This window comes from Myotis lucifugus, unplaced genomic scaffold (genome assembly GCF_000147115.1).
Source record: "Myotis lucifugus unplaced genomic scaffold, Myoluc2.0 scaffold_1, whole genome shotgun sequence".
NCBI classification, from domain to species: Eukaryota; Metazoa; Chordata; class Mammalia; order Chiroptera; family Vespertilionidae; genus Myotis; species Myotis lucifugus.
Genome location: NW_005871049.1, coordinates 17,206,524 through 17,219,990, shown reverse-complemented (window position 1 = coordinate 17,219,990; position 13,467 = coordinate 17,206,524). Strand labels below are relative to the sequence as shown.

The 13,467-nt window shown below is 38.5% G+C and overlaps 1 protein-coding gene across 2 annotated transcripts in view; it reads right to left on the bottom strand.

The window, feature by feature from the left end:
* Positions 1–13,467, bottom strand: part of ARHGAP10 (Rho GTPase activating protein 10) — a 248,028-nt gene that overhangs the window by 122,317 nt on the left and 112,244 nt on the right. For both annotated transcript variants that reach the window (XM_006081762.3, XM_023754958.1), the window contains exons 9-10: positions 12,553–12,659; positions 10,715–10,809 (exon numbers count right to left, since the gene is read on the bottom strand). In XM_006081762.3, the coding sequence (XP_006081824.1) occupies positions 10,715–10,809; positions 12,553–12,659 (202 nt within the window). The remainder of the gene's footprint in view (positions 1–10,714; positions 10,810–12,552; positions 12,660–13,467) is intronic.

Here is a 13,467-nt window from a genome sequence, read left to right as displayed (position 1 = left end):
CATAAAAAGAAAATCTTAAAAGCAGCAAAAGCAAAAGACAGCATATAGGGGAACAATAAGAAAGATGGATGACTAGCCATGGGGGGGGAAAATGGAGGCCTGAGAAAAAATGGTACAACTTCTTTGAAGTGCTGTGAGGAAAGAAACTATCATTGTAGAATTATATATGCATCCAAAATGAAGGCAAAATAAAGACAGTTTCTGACAGACAGAACATTAAGAATTTTTCTCCAGCAGTCCTGCATTACAAGAAATGCTCAAATTAATTTAGCCTAAGGAACTTCAGGGAAATGGCACAAGATAAAAATTCAGTTCTGCTGAAAAGTATTAAAAAAATCAGAGTGGATAATAAACATGTTGGTATAAAAAAGAAAAGACCAAAGAAAATCACACACACACATACACACACACACCCTCATATATATGTGTAGATATACATATATGTAAGTAAATGTTATATTTTTAAAAAAGATTACTGATTATTGATTTCATAAATTAGAAGTTGTAGAGTATTACTGGGTTCATAGTGTAGGCAGAATTAAAATATAACAAGGGCACAGAAGCAAAAGAGAGATAATTAGAAGTCTACTGTTATAAGGTTCTTACATTATTTATGAAAAGGTAGATACAATGATAATTTTAAAGTTGATATTACATTCTCTAGGATAACTAGTAAAAATGCACACACAGAGAGGCATAATGAAAAATCAAACAGGAGACTATATTAAATACTAAAAAGATTGAAGCCACTGAAAAGTAAAGGAAGAATAAAGAATAAACAGGACCAATAGAAAACAAAACCAGTGGTAGGCTTAAACACATACAAATTATTAATTACATTATACATAAATGAACTAAAACCCTGATAAAAAATCAAAAGACTGGATTTTTGTAAAAGCAGGACTCGATTATGTGCTGTTTATAAACAACGAAGTTTAAACATAAAGACAGGCAAAAAGAAAGTGGTGAAAAAGATTTGCCATGTAAACACTAAGCAAAGGAACGCTCATGTGGCTCTATTAATATTGAACAAGGTATATTTCAAGATAAAGTTTATTAGCAGAAACATTTCCTAATGATAAAAGGGTCACATCATCAAGAAGATATAACAATCCTAAATGGACATGCACAAAACATTATCTCAAATATTCAATACAGTAAATAAAAATTGACAAAACTAAAGGGAAAAAGACAAGTCCTAACCATAGTTAGAGATTCTTGCATCCCTAGTTTAGCAATTGATAGAGTAATATCAGAAATCAAAACAATACAGAATATTTAAGCAACACTATCAACCTACTTGATAAAGCTGACATTAGAGAACACTACATCCAACAACAGCAGAAAACTCATTGTTCTCAAGTACACTAGGATCATTTACTAAATAGACCGCATTTGGGGTAATGAAACAAGTCTAGTAAACTTCAAAGTACTGATAAAACACAGAGTATGTTGTAGAAAAGCAATACAATATTACATGTAGAAAATCCCCAACCATTTGAAAAATTTAAAACATATTTTAAGTAACACCTGAGTTGTAATTCAATACCCAGGCCCTAAATCACAAGAAAAAAAATTTAAAAAGTACAATGAAAACACCAAACATCAAATCTGTGGGATGCAAGTTAAGCAGTCCTTAGAAATTTATATATTTAAAAAGTCTACATTCAACAATAACATGGAAAATCAATCCTTCCATCTTAAGAAGTGATTAAATGAAAAACAAAATCCAAAGCTAGTAAAACTAAATAAAAATAAAAGCAGAAACCAATGAAATATAAAATGGACAATATGATGTATCGGAAATAAATATCAACATTGAAAACCTAGGCAAGACTTACCAAGAATTTTTTTAATCTCCAGTATCAAGCTTGAAAAAAAGTTACCACTATAGGTCTTATAGATATGAAAAATACGTGGTCATTATGAAGAAATGTATGCCAGTAAGTCAACAGCTTAGCAGAAATAAACAAATCCTTTCAAAAACCACAGTTTATCAAAACTAACAAAAGAAAAATAGAAAATTTGAATGATCCTTTACCCACTAAATAAACTGAACTTGTAATTTTTAAACTTCACACACACACACACACACACACACACACACACACACACACAAATTCAGCCCATCATGGCTTCACTGGTAAATTCTCACAAAAATTTAAGAAAGAAATAATTCCAATATTACACAGACACGTTCAAATAACAGAGCAAAACTGAAAACTTCCCATGTCTTCTGAAGCCACCATAAGCCTGATATCAAATCCACACAAAGACATTACAAAACAATGCAATTAGACCAAAAAAAAGAAATAAAAAGACATACAGAATGAAGAGAAAGAAAGCTACCTTTATTCACATATGATACCATTGTGTACATAAAATAATCCTGAAGAAACTACATAGAAAAAAAATAAATAAATGAACTTAGCAATATTGTAAGACACAAAAACCAACTGCATTTCCATGTATCCAGAGTATTTTGAAAAATGAAATCTAAAACACCTACCTTTCAAAATAACATCTGGAAATATAAAATACTTAGGGAAATTTAACAAAAGATATCCATGAACCCTGTACTGAAAACAATTACTGAGAGAAATTAAAGACTATATAAATGAAAAGGCATACTCATGAATTATCAATGCTCCACCATTGATAGTATTGGCCTGTAGCTATTTTGTGGAAATAAACTGATTATGAAATTTAGATGGGAACACAAAGAATATAGAATTGCCAAAATGATTTTGAAAAAGACCAGAGGAATCACACAACCCGGCTTCAAGACTTACTCTAAAGCTACAGTAATAATGACAGTGTGGAACTGACAAAAGGACAGAGCAATAGATCTCTGAACAGAATAGAAAATCTATTAACAGAAACAGACCTACACATACACAGATAATTTGGGACAAACGTGCCAAAATAATTCAATGACAAAAAAGCCCTTTTCAACAAATGGTGTTAGAGATACTGAATATCTGTGTAAGAAAAAATAATACTCGACCTCCACAGATCATACCATACATCCTCCTCAAAATTTTCATGAGTCATAGACTAATGAAAAAGCTTTTCTAAGAAAATATGGAAAAATATCTTTGCAACCTTGGGAAGAAAAGATTTCTTAGAGCAAACAGTTCTACCAATGAAGTTTTAAAAATCTGATCAATTCCATTTCAGCCAAATTAGACTATTCTGCTCATCAAAAGACACTATGAAGAAAACGAACAGGCAAACCACAGATCTAAGAAAATGTTCACAATTGATATATTTGATAAAACATTTGTATCCAGGTTACTTAAAATAAAATAAAAAGACCAACAACATAATTTTTTTAATGAGCAAAATATTTGAATAGACACCTCACAATGGAAGAAATAAAAATGTCCAGAAAGCACATGAAAACGTGTGGTCAACAAACTAGCCATGACTTGCTAAAATGGAAAAGAATACATAATGAAAAGTTGGTATGAGGTTGGAAAACTGGAACTCTCATACATTGCTGGTGAGAAAATAAAACTACTTTAGAAAACTGTCAAATTCCTAAAAAGTCAAACATATAGATATAAATATACACACATACATACATATACTAATACACATATACATACTTATATGTACACACACACACACACACACACACAAAACCATAGACCCAGAAATCCCACTCCACAGTATTTATCCAAGAGTAATGAAAACACATGTCCACAATTATTTATTAGAGCTTTACTCAAAAGCTAAAAACTTTTCCATGACCTAGACTCCAATGTCCTTCAGCATGCATTTTAACAACAAATTCATACTAATGTCAATTTATATTCTACTTAAATATTGGAAGCAATATGAAATGTGGCTTTCAGTATCCACTACCAACATCATCATTTATAGGGCAAATTCTTACCCTTCTGAAAAACACAGAAGCCTATATACATGAGATGCTGTTTCTAATTCTATTTGTTCCATGTTCTACCAATCCCATCTAAATTCTTTAAAAAAAATAACTTCCTTTCCTATTCTCTCTACCTAAAATCTCAGAGTTCTTGGAGGATGCAGCATTCCTGACAGGACAAAGCCACACACAGCCCTTCCCATTCTGGCTTTAAATCATCCCCTGAACTATAACTAATTAAGCTACTGTTACACTTTTTTTTAATTAAAATATGGACCTCATAAATATATTCATGTAAAAGAAAACAGTACAGTTCCATTTGCTTCCACACACATTTGTTGGAGATGTTGGTCCTAAATGCATTAAAAGCAGGGCTTCCCAACAGTAACACTACTAACATCTGGGACCACATGACCCTTTGTTGTAGGGGGCTCTCCTGTGCTAAATATTTAGCAGCACTGCGGCCTCCATCCACGAGATGTCAGCACCCATGGCCTGCCCAGTCCCTCCCCACCCCAGCTGTGACAATCTGTAAAATTTTGTTAACCAGTGTCACCCCAATAAATGCAATAAAAAGGAAAAGAAAGGTTCCCAGACAGAAATCGCTCACAGTTGAGAACCTCTGACTTAAAGAATTTTCTCAACATATTTTCTCAAGACTTCTATAATTCCTTTTGCCTTGGGCCTCAGTTCCACTGAGCTTCCAAACACATACTAAATCTTCAAAATTCAATTTAAGATCCATTTTTCTAGTAAAGCTTTCCCAGCCAACCCCATTCCCAATTGCTTCTCAGCTCCCAAAGTGCCTTAAGCAGATTTCTGAACTACTATTTGTTTGTAAACCCTCCTGGTCTGTAAGTTCTCCAAGATCAGACCTTTTAGTGTCTGGTTTAGTCTTGCATCCGCAGTGCCAATCACAGTGAACAACTGTTTAGGTGCCTCAATGCCATGCATTATAAAACACTTACAAATACTACTACAGCTAATATGCGACAGTAATATTTTTTAAATATACTTTTATTGATTTCAGACAGGAAGGGAGAGGGAGAAAGAGATAGAAATATCAATGATGAGAGAGAATCATTGATTGGCTGCCTCCTGCATGCCCTCCACTTAGGATTAACCCTGCAACCCAGGCATGTGCCCTTGACCAGAATCCAACTTAGGACCCCCAAGTCCACAGGTCGATGCTCCATCCATGCAGCCAAGCCAGCTAGGGCTACAGTAACATTCTTATTATTCAGTCCACTTGCATGGGTTTCTGGAAGCAACACATCTTAACTCACCCTTTCAAAGTGACAAACAGTACACTTCCATGCACACAGATGATAAATAAAGTCACTGGTATAAAAGCATTCTAAAACACACAATGCTTCAAATACACAGGAGACTTCATCCTCCCACCATTTTTGTTAAAATATAAAGGGGTGAATTACCAAAGTAAAAAGTATCTTGCCATCCTTCCAAGAGCGAGATACTAGGAACAGGGCAAAATCAAACACAAATATAATATTTGAAATGTCAGATTAATAAGAGTGAAATGGGAAGCAGCACATTTTCTTTCAGCAGTGCCTGAATATGATGTGTGGGAGAATTTCAAAGAATGATAATTATTTATCAGGCAAATGTGTGGGGGTCACAGCACAATGGGACATGTGGCAAGCTTGCCAATCAAGTTAAAAGCACATTATATAACACAATTGTTAGAGGTGGGCGTGGGGGGGGCAAGGTTTCACCCTTCAGAGAAGACAGCAGCCTCTCTGAAAGACTACAGCTTGCCACGGGGAAAACAGCTCCACGCAACACTCCTCTACAGCCTGAGGTGAGTGACATGGCCGTTCACAGCCCCAGGTATTTGAAGTGTGGCTGGCCTGGAGTCAATGTTTAGAGTCATTTTTAAGAATCTTGTTTTAGTTATGGTAAGTATTCGTTTGTAGCTGTGTTCCCTTTCATTTAATTTTTATGGGGATATCATTCACACCATGCATTTTAACTACTTCGAGTATACAATTCAATGGCTTGTTAAAAATATTCAGTTGTATAACCAACATCAAAATCAATGTTCAAATGTTTTCATCATCCCCCCCCCTAAAAAAAACACCCACATTCATTAGCTGTCACTCTCCACTTCCCTCCAAGCCCCCTAGCCCTAGGCAGCCACTCATCTACTTTCTGTCTACATAGATTTGCCTGTTCTGGATGTTTCATATAAATGAAATCATACATATGTGGTCTCTGTGATGCGTTTATTTCACTTGGTGTACTGTTTTCAAGGATCATCCCCATTGCAGCACATGTCAGTTCTTCATTCCTTTTTATTACAGGTCTTACTTGATCGTACGGATCTTATCTATCCATTCATCAGTTGGTAGACACCTGAGTCATTTCTACTTTTTTGGCTAGTATGAATAATGCTGCTAGGAACATTCATGTGCAAGTTTTTATGTAGAAAAAGGTTTTCATTTTTTTTTTTTTGCATATACAGCTAGAAGAATTTCTAGGTCATAGGGTGACTTTATGCTTAACTTTTTGAAGAACTGCCAAACTGTTTTCCAAAACAGTTACATCATTTCAAATTCCCACCATCAGTGTATGAGAGTTCTAATTTCTCCACAGCCTCACTCACCAATACTTACTATCTGACTTTTTCACAATAGCCCTCCGAGTGGGTGGGAAGTGGTATCTTATTGTGGTTGATTTGCACTTTCCTGATGGCTAATGATGTTAAGCATCATTTCATGTACTTATTGGCCACATATACTTTCTTTAAAAAATGTCTAACTCATATCTTCTTCCAATTTTTAATTGGGCTATTTGTCTTGTTATTATTGAGTTACAAGAGTTCTTTATATATTCTGGATACAAGTGCCTTATGAGATATATAATTTGTAAGTGTTTTCTCCTAATCTGTGGGTTTATCTTTTCATTTTTTTTAAGCACATGTGTGGCTGAAAACACTATTTTAGCTGAAATAGTCAAAGTAATCTTTTAGTGAATTTAGGGGAGGAAAATGAAGCACACATCCATCTAACCATTGATAATGAAAGCATTGATAATGAAAGCAGCAACAGTTAATTGGACACACACACACACCAGCCACTCTCCTTTCATTCTCAGTAGTAGATTCTCCAACTATTAGAACAGCATATGGATGCCTGGAAACAAAAGATCACAATTTCTGAACCGCCCTTGCAACTAGGTGTAACGATACAACCCCATGTAGCCCAATGGAATGTGAGCAAAAGTGGCATGTAACCTCCAGAACGTGTTCCTACAACAACAGACAATGCCATGTGATAAACGGGAGCAGGCACCTTGGGCCTGAAGTGAGTAGGAAGGCAAACCATGCACAACAGGGGGCAGCTTATCAGCCACTGCCTGACCACCTCTCTAGGCTTCCTGAACACGAGAAAACAATCAACTTTCACCGGGTTTAAGCCACCTTACTTGAGTCTTTCTGTTACATGGAATCAAATCTGATCTGAACTCATGCAACAACTGAGTGAAAGCTCTGCATTTACATGCACGCAGACCAAAGCAAGCCCAGGCTCCATGTTGCGATTTATGAAGTATCGCTTATCGCAGGGGTGGGGAACGTCTAGCCCTCGAGCCGTATATGGCCGCGAAATCATTTGGTCTGGCCCTGCCGAGGCATTAGGGGTGAGTTAAGTAAACGTCTGACCAAATATGGCAGGCTAATTTTTAAGCTGATCATTTTGTATGGCCCTCGAATGATGTTATAAATATCCAAATGGCCCTTGGCAGAAAAAAAGATTCCCTACCCAAGCCTATGTTACTGACTTCTTTTCCAACACAAGGAATAAAAAGCAGCAAAAATTAATACCAGAAGAGAAGATACAATATATTTAGAGTAAACATGTGCAATCAACTGTGAAATTGCTATATGAAGGTGCCCAGAAAGAACTCTGTACAAATCCCATCAGAAACCCATTCACAAGCCTCACGTGCTCGGAAATGGGTTACGCTCACTTCCTTTAAGCAGAATGAACACACTGGAGCTCGGTACTGCGTGTGGTCCAGAAGAAAAGGATGGTTGACTGACAGCTGCCTGACTGAATCTAATCCCAATTCTATCTTCTGAGCAACAATTCAATGTCATTTAATGTTGGGGGCCAGATGTAAGCTGGCAAGGTCCTTGCACCTGAAGGGGCTAACAAGGCTGGGACCCTTACCCACACAGTTTTCCCAGACTTGTTTGGATGGCGGTTATCAGTAGAATAAGAGCAACCTTTGTAGAATGAGAACAGCCTTTCATGGCTTACCAAGAAGTCTGTAACTATTTACTGAGATATGCTGTACTGAGAACTTGTCCTTCTGCTGTGTCTCTCCCTTAGAGATTAAGAGGAACAAAGAATACATTCCTCTTGACAGACCTCCTATTCAGTGTGTTGTGTATAAATAGGATTGTGTGGCTAATAAACTTGCTTCAGTTCCTTGAGAACTGGAGTCCTCCCAATCCCACTTTCCTGTCTTTCTTTCTTTTCTCAATTCCCACCTCCCTACCTCAGCCCGGCTCAACCTGTCAAGCTGGCCCTGACAATTTAATCCAGAACAAATATGGTGAATGCCCGCCATACCAAAAGCATTGCATTTGGTTCTCCAGTACCAAATGATACTGAGATGGGGTACCCACCAACATGGAAATCATGATCTAATAGACTAGGGACAAATTACCTATACTTCCCAGTAGCCCACTGGCCAGGAATCAGGGTAAGAGTCAAGAAAAGAGCCTACTTCGTTCAAACTTTTCATTAAATATGCCTTCAAAGCCCCAGAATTAGAGTAGAGACCTCCAAGCACAGGCGCTGCCTTCGCCAGATTTTTCCTGTTTTATATACACACAAAATTTTATTTGAAAAGAGGACTCCTTATTAACCAGTTTGAACCACTAGGATAAATCAATTCTAAGGTCTTCCAAGAGTCTCCTTACAAGGTACTATCTTCTCCAGATAAAAATAGCTCCATAGCGAGCCCAACTCAATCTTTGTGAGGGGGTGAAGAGGTCACAATCATCATCAGGATCGTGGCTGATGAAGAGCACTTGGTGTGATCAAGGTTTTAGAGAAGATATAGAGCTAAGCAAAAGTAATATAAATTGTATAAGAGCAATATATATGAAGAACTAGAAGGGCCTGCTTTTAAAACAAATCAGATTAACCTCCTGCAACACATTTTCTAGTTGGTGTCACTGCTGACTCAACTTCCTCAATTACGTAGGACAAGTCAGGATTACAAAGTAAAACTCGGGCCTGGGGGGCCTGGGGCACAGTGGTTAGGGGCTTGGCTTGGAGGCAGAATGCCGAGTGTCTCCACTCTTACTTCCTAGCTCCGTGACCTTGGGAGGTCAACTAAGTTCTCTATGTCCAAGGTCCCCACCATCAAGGGGAGGGATAATATCTACCCGATTCAATGAGAAAAGGCACAGAAGAACTCAGAACACTGTCTGGAACTTAGAAAGCGCGCAGCACGCGTCACTGTGGGTGTTTGCAGACAGGAGTTGGATTACGCAGCTGGAATCTCTTCTTGAAGTTTTGAACCAGTCCTTACTGGCTTGAAATGTAACTTCTTTTGCTCATTCTCCTTCGCTTTTTTAATCAATCCTGGCAAAATACTTACTAAGCTGCCTGCCCTTTTCATGGTAGTGCCAACTGTATCCTGGTGCTTAAGGGCACATCTTTATCTATCTGGTCTCAGTTCATTTATTAGAAAGTGAAGCACAGATTTCCCCTCTCTGCACCAACCCCACAGATTTAGTTGTATCATCTAAAGGAAGAGGAAGCATGAGTTATTTTTGTATTCTTAGGTCCTGACCTGAAATGAACTTTTGCTTTAAAAAAAACAAAAACAAAAAACTCATATGTAAAACTTTTATGATACAAATATGCAATAGCCCTATCTGAACACCACTGTTTCCAAAACCAGGGCTTGCAGCGAGTCACCATACTGTCCGCCTTGGAAACAAAGTAAAACCCAGGACCACGAAGTCCCTCGGTGCCCCCGGAGGACACAGAAATAAATGCCAGACACGAAGTAATATGAACAGGTGAACTTTTTCCTTTTTCTTCCTTCCTTCTCTCTGGCAAAGATTCTTTTAAAGTAAACAACACAAAGTCCTACCATAAGAAAAATACAGTAATCTTTTAACAAAGTATCCTAAGACCCTCCCTCACATAAAGAGCAAAGACAGTGAAAATTCCCACACACAACAAAGAACACTGTTCTGTGTGAAGTCACCAGCACCTCTTTTTAGCTTCGCCACCCATATATTCCTTACTTTCCCCCATTATTCCTTTAGTGCCACATCTTCGGCACAGATCAACAATGAAAGGCCAAGGTTATTTTTTTAAATATATTTTTTTTGATTTCAGAGAAGAAGGGGCAAGGGGAGAGAGAGAGAGAAACATCATGATGAGATCATTGATCAGCTGCCTCCAGCACGCCCCCTACTGGGGATCGAGCCTGCAACCCATGCATGTGCCCTTGACTGGAATCGAACCCAGGACCCATCAGTCCACAGGCCGTCACTCTATCCACTGAGCCAAACCAGCCAGGGCCCAAGGTTATTTTTTAAGTGACAACACTGCTTAGAATGACTCCAAATGTCAGTCACGAATGAGCTATCCCTCTGCAGCTAAACGCAGGGACCCAGACTAACAGCTCACAATGAATAGCACACAGGCGGGACATGTAACAAGATAACATTCTCTTCCCATCCTGGAAATATCAGTTGCCATTTATCTTTATTTTTTTAAATCATTTTTTCAAATGGTTCTTTTAAGAAGTCTAATAATTCCAGTCACTTACCTGTCAGCAACTTCTACATCAAAACAGAATCTTCTGTCTATGGAGTCTGTGTGCCTCTTGGTACATTCTCTCAAAAAGAACACCTCTCCATCGCCCTGCAAAGAATCGTTTTAAACACTCTCAAAAACCACAGTATAAACATATGCACACGGAGGCACCCTGTATGGGAGCGGGGAGAGAGAGAAAGATTTTAAGTCTCTTTATCCTACATATTATCTGCCAAACTAGTTTCCATTTAGAATCTTAACCACTTTTGTCCTCCTTTCCTTGGGGGTTTCTAGACCCTGCTTTGGAGACGACAACATTAAGACCTCAGGAGGGCTTATTTTAAGAGCTACTTGAACATTTTCCGCATGCTAGAATATGTATTACTCTCTTATTGTATTCTTTTTAAAAGAATAGTGTGTTTTTAATGCCTAGTATAGTATACCATATAAAATAGCCAGGATGTGACCATTTTGACCTATAAAAATTTGATTCTAGCTATGGGAACTTGGGAGGTCACTTAAGTTCTCTATGTCCCGGTTCCCCATCATAAAGGGGGAAGGATAATTTCTACCTGACAGAGGTGTGGTAAGATTACATGAGAAAAAGCGCAAAAGAATTCAGAACAGTCTGGAACTTACCTAGAAGTCCACGAAGGGCCCTAGATTAGCAATCCTGGTCATCTAAAGCTAGAACCACTCAATCTACATGGTTTTTCTGTTTCCTAAGTGAACATCCTGAATTTATCTTTTCTTAATTTTTTTGTGGTACTTGTTTACCTCCCTAAACCATCCTCTCTAAAAGCATTAAAAAGAGGCAATGCAGGAACGCAGGTCCTCGGTGAAGAACTGTGAGAAGTCGTGCTACTCCTAGAACATTTTAACATTTTCTAGACTAAGGATCTCCAGATAATATTCAACATTCAAATATACAAATATTCAAAATGTCACAGTCACTATGGATACAATGTATTTGTTATTTGGTGGCTAAAACAGACATCACTCAGCAGACAGGACCTAGGACCTGAGTTAGCTCTGGAAGGAAACTCAGGTGCACCTCCGGCTCCATCCTAACCCCGTCAGCCTCGGAGAGTGGCACACTCACTTCCTCCTCTTGTCCATCAACCTGATTTCCCATGTCTATTTCATTACCACAGAAACGTGTTTGTATTATAAGCCACCTGAACTATTCTTTTTCAGGGGTTGGCTCTGCAGTCACATACGCAAAAGCATGCCTGTCCACCCAGCAAACGCTTCTTTCTTAAAATGTGTTACCAATGATGTTCAGCACTGGTGGGAAGGCCTCTGTCCCCACACCCCTGACTACTGCTCTGAGCTGCAGCTTCTACTGGAAACACAAATGAAGACCACCTTTCCCACACAGCCAGCGCCGGGGGCTTCCTGCTCTTTTCTTGCCAGTATGAGGCTTTGCCGTTCCTTCCTATGGGAAGAGCAAACTAAGTGGGGCCTCCCTAAGTAAGAATTTGGAAAGTCTAAGTGACACATAGTGAAATTCATTACAGATCATCCCCTCTATCATGTTTCGGGGTGCGGATACACGTGCGCAGGTCAGATCTGCGTGTAAACACTGTGATGACAACTTGTGGTAGGTGCTAGGTTTATCTTCCAACCACAGTGATGTGAGAGGATTCTACTCTCTCTTAAAGACACAATACATCTGACCAGAGATACCCATGCAGTCAAGTAAAAGACCACACACAAAAAAAAGTAATAATAATTTTAATCCTAAAAAATAAAATAAAATGTATTTATCATCGGTGAATATGAACGTCATTGAAGCGACACCTTCAAAGACTCCCTCCCACAGAACACAGTGTGAAATCAAATACTTACAAGTTTCCCACCAGATCTGTGCTCAAATGGGATCATGTTGAACTTCTTGGCCGCCTTCCGATACATGCAGTAGTGCTTGACCCAGCTGGATCCGAATGGGGCAGGCCCTGACAGAAATAGGAAAACAGGACTTTCTATGTTTCCTCAGAAATAAGCAAATGTGCAGAGTTCCACATTACTAAAGAGGGGAAACCCATAAGCCGCAGGTAAGACAGCTCAAGGAAACAAATCAGCAAAAACCGCTCATCCTAATGAAAGGGGGAAGCCAGGGACTGAGGCGCAGAGAGCTCATCTGAGCGACATGGAAGGAGTTAAAGGCACGCTTTTCAAGCAGTTTGCTGGGCTGTTATCTCAGACCTGAAAGTCTTGTAGTTGTAAGCTGTATTTATTTGGGTCTAGGTATTAAGAGTTCATGCCAGTTTCAAAAATTCTATTTAATATATGCGACTATTAATATTTTTGTTAATCTTCACCTGAGCATATTTTTCCATTGATTTTTAGAGAGAGTGGAAGGGGGAGGAGGAAGGGAGAAAGAGACAGAGAGAGATTAGAATTAAAGAACCAATGTGTGTTGTTATCAATAGCTAGCTCTAGTTACTTTTCATTGTATCTGTCTCTCCCTCTCCCTTCCTGTCTCTAAAATGAATGAAAACGTTTTTTTTTTAAATGACTTCAACAAGAAGTAGGGTTGTGGGAGGGGGGAGATGGGAGGGTGTGCATATGTACTAGGCATTGTTTTACCCCATTTTATATATGGACTTGAGCATCCGAGGATTTTGGTATCTGTGGGGTCCTGGAATCAACCCCCCTGAAGATATTGAAGGACAACTATATGGGGGGGGGGAGAGAGAAAGAGAGAGAGAGAGGTGGGGAAAGAGAGGGAGGGAGAGAAAAGAGAGGGAGGAAGAAGGAAAA